The sequence below is a fragment of the Loa loa genome (assembly GCF_000183805.2).
Source record: "Loa loa unplaced genomic scaffold supercont3.348, whole genome shotgun sequence".
Classification (NCBI taxonomy): Eukaryota; Metazoa; Nematoda; class Chromadorea; order Rhabditida; family Onchocercidae; genus Loa; species Loa loa.
The window spans coordinates 13,987-23,509 of NW_018108528.1; the positions used below are offsets into that span (position 1 = coordinate 13,987).

The 9,523-nt window shown below is 36.0% G+C and overlaps 1 protein-coding gene across 1 annotated transcript in view; it reads right to left on the minus strand.

Annotated features, from left to right (window-relative positions):
• Positions 1-9,523, minus strand: part of LOAG_18529 (laminin subunit beta-1) — a gene marked incomplete at its 5' end in the record, with an annotated part of 13,397 nt that overhangs the window by 1,513 nt on the left and 2,361 nt on the right. The window contains 26 exons of the mRNA XM_020451192.1: positions 293-397; positions 561-688; positions 857-1,021; positions 1,113-1,208; positions 1,506-1,721; positions 1,886-2,080; positions 2,408-2,584; positions 2,744-2,910; positions 3,197-3,325; positions 3,466-3,602; positions 3,680-3,809; positions 3,974-4,110; positions 4,564-4,803; positions 4,900-5,054; positions 5,353-5,503; positions 5,806-5,949; positions 6,335-6,550; positions 6,652-6,830; positions 7,091-7,228; positions 7,323-7,484; positions 7,657-7,872; positions 7,983-8,154; positions 8,329-8,429; positions 8,507-8,649; positions 8,927-9,074; positions 9,241-9,379. Coding sequence (XP_020305049.1) covers positions 293-397; positions 561-688; positions 857-1,021; positions 1,113-1,208; positions 1,506-1,721; positions 1,886-2,080; positions 2,408-2,584; positions 2,744-2,910; positions 3,197-3,325; positions 3,466-3,602; positions 3,680-3,809; positions 3,974-4,110; positions 4,564-4,803; positions 4,900-5,054; positions 5,353-5,503; positions 5,806-5,949; positions 6,335-6,550; positions 6,652-6,830; positions 7,091-7,228; positions 7,323-7,484; positions 7,657-7,872; positions 7,983-8,154; positions 8,329-8,429; positions 8,507-8,649; positions 8,927-9,074; positions 9,241-9,379 — 4,086 coding nt within the window. The remainder of the gene's footprint in view (positions 1-292; positions 398-560; positions 689-856; positions 1,022-1,112; positions 1,209-1,505; positions 1,722-1,885; positions 2,081-2,407; positions 2,585-2,743; positions 2,911-3,196; positions 3,326-3,465; positions 3,603-3,679; positions 3,810-3,973; positions 4,111-4,563; positions 4,804-4,899; positions 5,055-5,352; positions 5,504-5,805; positions 5,950-6,334; positions 6,551-6,651; positions 6,831-7,090; positions 7,229-7,322; positions 7,485-7,656; positions 7,873-7,982; positions 8,155-8,328; positions 8,430-8,506; positions 8,650-8,926; positions 9,075-9,240; positions 9,380-9,523) is intronic.

A 9,523-nucleotide genomic window follows, 5' to 3' on the forward strand; every position in this document is an offset into this window, starting at 1 on the left:
TGACGTATAGCTTTATCAGCAGCTTCGTATGCATACTTCGTATCTTCGGATATCGATAAATACTGCACATTAATGTCTTTCATATCGCCCTCCAATTTTATTAATGATTCATTTTGTTTTTTGCAGCCGATATCTCAGCAAGTTGTAACTGACTGGTTGCACTATTCAAGTCATCCCTAAATCACATAGCAACTCATTCAAGATTGAAAAAAATGCGCATTTAATAGCTGACATTGTAACAATAAAAGATTCAAAGAAACAAAATCTGAAAAGAAAAAAAAAAAACCAAAACCGAGCTTCCGTAATTTGCTCCGTTGCATTCTTTATTGCATCTTTAGCCACTTCCTGTGCAGTACCAGCTCTTTGTAAAGCTTCGCGTACCACTGTTGTAGTATTTCTGTAACAAAACTTTTGACGCTATCATTGATATGATTTTAAAACTACATGTCAGTTTTATTTCAAATTTAAAAGATAACTAATCGAAAGGTACTTCCAAGATTTTATTTAGCCCTATGAATATAATTTCACTATATTTCGTGTTGCATTCAACAAGCACACACCTGATTTCAGCGGCACGCATACTTGCCAATTCTGCAGATTTCTGTAAAGCTTCAGCGATTGTCTTATTCCCTCGTGTTTCATTCAAAATAGCATCAATGTTATTGATATTAAGCAGTCTCTCGCGAACCTGAAGAGAAAGAGGATATTCTGTTCAACAAGTAAAAAAAAAATTCCATCTCCCCCTCCCCTCGAATACACAATAAAATTTGTCGATTTTTCAGTCATTACTGGGAGGTAACAATTTCATTATCAGGATTTAACCGAATGTTATCCTCTTAACATGACGATATTTAACCTGATTTGCCAAATCCTCGATTTGCTCAGGTGTAAGAGATATTTTTGCCACTGTTATCTCTTCAGCTAATGCTCGGATTTGTTCTGGACTGGAACGTTGACTACTATCGATAAATTCCTTCATTTGATCAAAAATGTCTTCCAGAGAAGTACGAGTTTGATTTGCCTGGAAAAAAGAGTTTGACTTGGTGTTAAAGTTGGTGATTTATTTCAGCAAAACACAAAGAATATCTTTGGTAGAGAACAAGGTAAACAACCTGTCTAGCTGCTGCTTCAGCAATATCGTGGCCATCTTTAGCTTTGTTTTTTGTAATGAAAGTTTGCTGCAATATTTCTCGTATACGAGCAAGAACCTGCAAAGGATAAATTTAAACAACCAGGATTACTGGAAAATCTGCAAACGTACGAGCTCAGAGCTCATTAGCTAAACTTACCGTAATTAAAAAACCAACACTTTCGCCACTGTCCTATTAATTCTAAGACTAACCATTCATACAGCCCAACTCCTCTGTTGGTCTGTTTAGAAATAGAGCCTTTTGGAAAATGCTTAAAGACGCCAAAAGTGCAAATGTTCCGTTTAATCTATTCATTTTTAATTACTTCGTTATTACTATATACTACAACGAAGTAAAAAATTATTAACCACAAACCTCTTCTGCTTCTTCCTGCTTTTCGTTCAATTTTTGGTCCGCCTCATCAGCGAATTTCTTCGCCATTTCGGCTTTGCTTACAGAGCCGGAAAGACATGATCGCCCACCACAATGGCCACAAGCTCCTGGTCCACCACATAGCTGATCACAAGGAGCTGATTCTGCACCGCAAACGTCTCTATTCAATATCGGTAATACAGTTTCGAAAGTAGCCAGCTAAAGAGTGTTTAGCAAATATTTTCTGCGGAATGGGGGAAGGAAGTGCAAATTATTTCCTCCAAAAAGAATCAGAAAGTGATAGTAACGAGTTAGTTATACAGTTCAGTAGTAAACATAATGTACATTTGAATATTTGCGTTGTTAATTCGAAAAAAACAAACCTGCTTATCAATTCGCACCAAAGCCATTTCATTTTCACTGAACTGCTTCTCGAAATCAAGTTGATTTTTATCTAACAGCTGTATCGCTTCTTGCCTACTGCTTTCAGCGCTGGTAATTTTTGAATCTGCCTGATCGGTGCGCAGCTTTGCAGCAGATGATTTTTCGGCTGATTCCCGAGTAATATTATATGCTCCCTGACAGTGTAAAAAACTGATGAAATATAAACAATTCTCAATAATTTCAACATCTCTAATCCTATAGGCCTCTACTTTCCCGAGTAAAACCAATAAACTATAAGAGTTACACATGAAAGAAAAAATAAGCTGATAAAGATTTCGTTAGTTTATCTTTTTTTATCACTCTACTAACAGCCACAACCCAATATTCTAAGAATAAGAGAAATCTTCCAAGCCTCCTGAAGGACAGATTAAATGCGTATTAAAATGCGAAATACGAAACGAAGACGCGCAGCAACCATAACTGTTTTATTTTCAAACAAAACTGAATTGAATGGCTGTTACCTGTACGTCAGCAACTCGTAATAATGTTGCATTTTCCTGAAACTCCTGTGATTTTTTCGTGAGTCTGTCAGCTTCTTCGATTAATGATTTTAATTCTAAATCAGCCCCATCGACATTACTTGAAATCTCAGTTATACGTCCTCCAACAGCATTCAACGATTCTTTTTTCAAATTGATCTGTAATAAAATGCAAATCAAAAATGTAAGATGACAACACGAACAAAATTAACCCATTAGATTTTCTTAATGACGTAAGCATTTGGGTGAAAAAAAAAAAGAAAATCCACACTTTGACAGGCAGACTAAATTAGACAAACAAATAAGTTGGACAAATACATCTTGTCGAAGTTTCTCGATTTCATTTTGCAATCCAATGATGTCACTCCATGTTATATTTGCTGATTCTAGCTGCGTCTTCAAATCGGATAGAGTGTTTTCCATCTTTTCGAATTCATCATCATAAACAGAGGCAACGCCTGTATCCTCAACGCTTTTAGCTGTTTCTGAAGATTTATTTTAATTGAAAAACCGGAATTTAAAATTGAACTTCAGAACATATAACTACAGTTATGTGTTAGTACTTATTTCATTCAGAACGCTCATCAATTCTTACCTCGAAAAATGCAGCATTCATTTTTTACCAAGAAAATTTCTTTTCCCCCTTTTTGTTCGCCAAAATGCATGGAATTAGTAATATATTACAGCCAAGCGCAAAATTTTGCAATTTCTTGCGATTAGAAAATATTTTGCTACCAACAAAATGCTTCAAAATACATAAAAATAAATTACCGATCAAAACTTCAACTTGCTTCCTCAAATTCTGAATAATTTCATCCCAGTTTTGGAAACATTCACCACAAGCCTCACATTGTGGCCATTGGCCGGTATATCCTCGAGCACACATGTTACATAATGGTCCTGAAATATTTAGCTTATCAGTAAAGAATAAACCTTACTTATTGGCTCAAACTAACTAAAATTCATTACGAATCATAAAGAATAAGTGTAGCTAGAATTAAACTTAATCAATTATTTTGAAAATATAAAAAACAGCTTACCTCCTGAGCCAGGTAAACAAACGCATGAACCATTATTACGATCGCACTGCTGAGTGGCAGAGCCAATTTCGTCACATTCACATTTACGACATTCACCAGTTGTTGGATCACCCCAGTGATAATCCTCACAATCCGAACTGCAAGGATATAAAAAGCCTTGTAAGGATGTATTCGATAAATTCAAAAAATAAGCTGAAAAAAATTAATGATTTACCACGTGCGCCCTCCTCTTCCTATCTTGCAATAACACCGCCCATCCAGTTCATTACATTGTAAATGAGGCATATCGTCATCACTAAGAATAACACCTGTAGGATCACATTCACACGGTTCACAGCCTTTTCCTGAAAATCAGAGCAATTTACGACAGAAATCTATTTGAAGTTTTATTACTTGATATGAAAACGTCACACGACGCATAAATCTCCGGCAGTAACGACGGACAACAAACAAGTAAACAAACAAACATGGTAACATACAATAAAAATATTTAAGCAAATGCATTTACCACTAGCCAAATCAAAATGATGCGGTGCACATAAGTCACACGCTATTCCTACAACATTCGGTAAACAGGAGCATTGGCCGGTAACACGATCACACGCACCAGCTGTTTTGTTTGTTCCCAAATCGTTACAAACACACCTGTGCAAACATAATGTTGAATTGATTAGTAAATCGCATCAATAAAACGAAATCAAAAAACTATGAACTGAATAACTGAACAGTCCTGGAACCTTATCAAACTACAGAAACGATTTGCTGATAAACTATATAGTCTTTCGAGATTCAGTTTCACTCCACACTACACTATGGTGTGATTGGTATTTTAAAGCACTAGCTCATGAACCTTTCAAGCATAGAAGTTTAACATTAAAAACCACAAAAGGCAAGCAAAGTCCCTACAATCTATCTACACTGAATGTAAAAATAATGTTCTTATACTGTTTGACAATTAATAAATTTACCCTATTTCTATGAAACTTCTCCAGCTTCATTTTTACTAAAGAACTAAAGTTATGCAACTATAAATATAAAAATTCGAGAAAAATTCAAACTAGACATGAATTTAAATGATTGATTTCAACTATTTTTTACTTTTGACAGCTTCGTATCTTCGCATCACCATGATAACCTTCGATACAATCTTCGCACTGTACACCTTCCGTGTTGTGAAGACATTTAATGCAATCGCCAGTTACTGGATCACAGCTTCCTTCCACATTTACATCAATATTACCATTGCAATCACATGGTTCACAAGTTCCACCTAATTCGTTCGGATTTCCCCAGTGATTTATCGCACACGAAGAACATCGCTCACCAGTATATCCTGTCCTGCAATAAAGTCGCTGACATTTCAAATTTAACTATAATACGAATCACAATTAATGGTGAATTTGCACGTAATTTGTAAAATTAGCTAAAATATACCTGCAGTTACACACTACATCCGGAGCTTCAGAATGTTCGCTAGGACGAAGATAACATGTATCTGCATGTTGGAAACCGCTATCCAAACCACCAGGACAGGGACATGGCTTGCAAGGCAAATTGATACCAAGTCGAGGGTCACCATAATAACCATCCTAAAAAAAATCAATACCTAGCATTTACATGCAATCTGTTTACAAATTAGAATAAGGCAGTGGATATATGCGTCAAAATTTAAAATTTACATGACACTTGACCAAGAGTAAATACATCCGTGTAGCGGCTAAGCAAATAACTTGTTTGGAAAGTGGAAACACTCTGTGTATGTTATAAACGAAATGGAAAAGAGAACTCTGTGAACTTAAGGTACTATATTGCAAGATACAATTGAAATATACAGTACAAAATAAGAGAATCTTACACTGCACTGAATTTGCAATATCATTTTGTTACCTTGCAACGGTCGCAATAATAACCATCAGTAAGATCAAGACAATCAATGCAAGCTCCCGTTTTCTGATCACATATAGAAGCATGATCATTGCACTGACAAACACGGCAATCTGGAAAGGACCAAAATCCTGGCTGACACTGATTACATTGCCTAAAAATAAGTGGAAATGATAACAAGTGGAATGGAAATGATTTCCTGCTCAAAATAATTTCATACAAATACATATGGCTGAAAATGATAAAATGGATATTTTTAACATTTGTCACTATTTTCAGACATTTAAGAGATGCCCTAAAACTGCGAATGCTAAGTATGAAGAATTAAATTCATTCTTCATGATTATGAAGCACTGCTACTGATAATTTAAGAAAATTCGAAAAAGAATAAAACTATTAATTTTTGGATATATGAGTTTTTCATTAAAATGTAGGGGAAAATACAAAAAGCAGCACCTTCCCGTAATTCCACGTTCCCTGCAACTACATTGACCACTCTGCCGATTACAGTTGTTATTTAATGAGCCGACACTATCACATTCACATGGCGTACAACCGGAAGGACCAAAACCATATGTTCCAACTGCACACCGATCGCATCTCAAACAAGATTAAGTTTAAATCAAATTGCACCCTAATTACAAAGGTCATAATCTATAGAAAACATGACAGTTTTCAGTAAAATATACGTAATATGAAAATCATTCCTAGCTTCCTATCTTACCGAGAATTGATTATGAATACTTTTCGGTATTTTTCTCGAGCGTTAGAATATGAAACATCATGGAAATAACACAAAAACATTTAAGCTGCCATTAAATGGCAATTATACAATGATAACGACAAAGGTCCCGAAAAAATACCTCAAATGAGTTCGATTTCCCAACCAAAGGTTCAAGGACTTCTAAAAGGAATTAAACTACAGCTTCGAGTACAAATCAAAAGCAATTAATCAGCTATGAACAGATTCAACAAACAATTCAACCTTCTTCCAACAACATTTGGTTTGCAGTCGCACTGTCCACCCTTACCGGAGCATATTCCGGAAAGTGAACCTGTAGGATCACATTCGCATTCCAAACTACGATTGAATAACATTGCTGCAACCGGACAAATATAGCGAACGCACACGTCAGGCAAATCTGACATCGGCGTTAAGGATAACTGTTGTGCCCTGCACTGAGAGCGGTCGTACTCCACTCTAGAACCATAAATATACATTATTATCGGAATTCTTATGGAGAATTAAAGACTACTTCAAAAAAAAATAATATCGATGATAGACACTTGAAAAATAATAACCTATGATGATTGTCAGCAGAAATTCCTTGTGAAATGAACAGTTCTTCAGTTGGCGGGACAAGGACTATTGAATCAATAAGGACAGTAGCTGTTCTGTCGCTTATTTTGGTTCTCTTTTCTCCCATTTGTACAAGAATTTCGTACGGAACGCCAGCTTCTAGACAAACATCCGGCATAACCTAAATTTTTTCAAACTGTATGCTTAGGAATAATAATGCTTAAGGAAAAACCTAAGATTTAAGGAGTAAACAGTGTTATATATGTAGATCAGTGATCGCAATCATGTGGGAATGACAGAATTCAAACTTAAAATTTAGAACATAAAATACAGGAGTCAAACCATTGCGATCCCTTACAAGTATTGGAATGATCTTATCATGATAAGCAATAACGATGAGAAGGAATGCAAAAATAAATTCTGCGCAAGAGAGATTCTTACCTCAACATAATGTAAGCTAGGATGAAGTTTTGCAGTTAAGAAATCATCCGAGGGTGAAAGATTCTTACAGACTCCATCGGATGATGGATCTGTAGGCCGTACAACTGTTAGCTGTATATTTTCCCACCCAACACCATCCTGAAAATGAAATCCACTACAAACATTTCTTCCTGGAAAGTTAAAGTGAAATTATATGACAATAAGTACAGCCAGTAATACTGCAAATTCTCACCTGCATTGGTTCGTATTTAATAATGATATTGTAGTGCATGCTCTGAGCAAGGTTGTCGATTTTAAATACCAACTGAGTATGTTCACTGGCTCTAACAAAGCCATCACCTGTCCATGTGTGATCCCTTACGAGTACTGGAAGTTCTCTGAATTCGATTTGTCCCTGTAATTTGCTGAGTGAATTTCTGAATGAACATTACCATTATCAATGCTCTTACCAACATCTATAACAGAATTACTCCAAAACTTACTGTGTATTAATCAGTGAATGGATCATTAAAAGATTCCGTAACAAAGCACTAGTCTTCCCAATATCCAAAGTATGTAATACTTACATCAGTGATTTCTGCTTCCTCTGCTTCCAGTGTATAATGATTAATAGATGGGCAGTAATAAGCACTTTCGGCAGTGTCACAACGTCGACCACTGAAGTTTCTTCTACATGTGCACTGTCCGGTAATAACATCACAGTGATTATCAACTGATCCACCCAGATCACAATCACAAGCTTTGCAACCGTAAGGATCATCACTCAGTCCATAATGTTCTGGCTGAAAAATATGCCGTTTCGATTAGATAAATGTACTTGACGTAGAAAAAAGAAAATGAACAACCCGACCTCTGGTACTTTGATTCACAAAAAAAGACGCAAGAAACTAACTAAGCATTTGTCACAGGCATCACCAGTGACAAGCTGTTTGCAAAGACATTCACCAGTTTGCTTATTACAACCCTCATTGTTGAATGAGCCTAGTAAATTGCAACTACATGGACGACAACCATTTGGATCGTCAGCGGTCAATTTCCAAAATCCATTTTTACAATGGTCGCACCTGAAATAATGTTGGCAACTGTAAAACATGTAATTTAACCTCTCCACGATTTCTGATTTACCGAAGCCTTAGCCAAATGTATGAGATATGATTTTGACCGGAAGTTACTATCCCGAATCATGTTACATTGTCACGTCCCGGAATACAAAGATTTGCACAAAGTTAAAAACTTACCATGGTCCTTCGACATTCGATTTGCAGTAGCATTTGCCAGCAACAAGACCTCGTTCCGGATCTTCTTCACCTTCACAGATTCCATCATTCAACGAACCAGTCTGTAAACGAATCAAACCTTGGCAAAAACAGATCATATAGCACCAAAAACAAACAAATGAAATGAACGACGACAAACCTTGTCACATTTGCACGGTAAACAAACATATGGATCAGTAATTGGTCGATCTGGATTCCGATAGAAGTAGGGCTTGCATTGTTCGCAATTCTTGCCTTGAGTATTATGTAAGCATTCATCACACACTCCCCCTGATACGAAGCCTGAAAAAGATTTCCTTAGGCTAATAAAGCGAAGACAGATAAAGAAAGTTCAAGGATGTCCTATAGAAGGATATCTAAATAGATATTATGAAATTATTTATCGAAAATATATACCTCAATTTTTTTTTGCGTGCTTAACTGATAGACTTCTCGATTTTCAAAGCATGAATGAGATTTGAAAGTAAAACTATTAGAATCTCAGAAATTCCCCAACTTTCGGTTTAATAAAGATGAAAATTTACCAGAAGCTTGATAGACCGCACGATCGAAATGGCACCTTGCTGCATGACCGTTGCATTCACATCGTTTGCATTCATTTGAGTCATCACCAATCGCTGGACGCCACGGTAAATCATTAAAAAATCCATGCACTGTTCACAGTTTAATCCCTTCGTGTTGTGTGTGCACTCACATCGTCCATGTACCTGTGATGGTCGAAAACTTCATTTGAAATGAATTTTCTAAATAATATTAGTGACACTACAGAAATTTAAGCAGAACAAGAGTAACAGAATCAAACCTACCTGAAAAAATATAGTCGGTCTCGGAATATTTGCAAAAAAAAAGGATCGATTGATAATAAAATGGTACCATATCAGCCCGATAAGGAACAGAAACTCGGGCAGCATTATCCATTGGTATACAACGCTGAGCATGACCATAACAAGAGCATGAACCACGAACAACCAATTCATAGATGGCGTAATAATATTTCTCATCTATTTCCGGTCTAAAATTGAAATAACTTGAGCACAGATTCAAATTCACACATGGAGAATAATTCCCCAGGAAATGTCAATGAAGCATGTTCCAAATATACCTTTTCAATACTTGTTTTCCAATTACATCTTAAAATCAGTTAGAAAAAACTGTC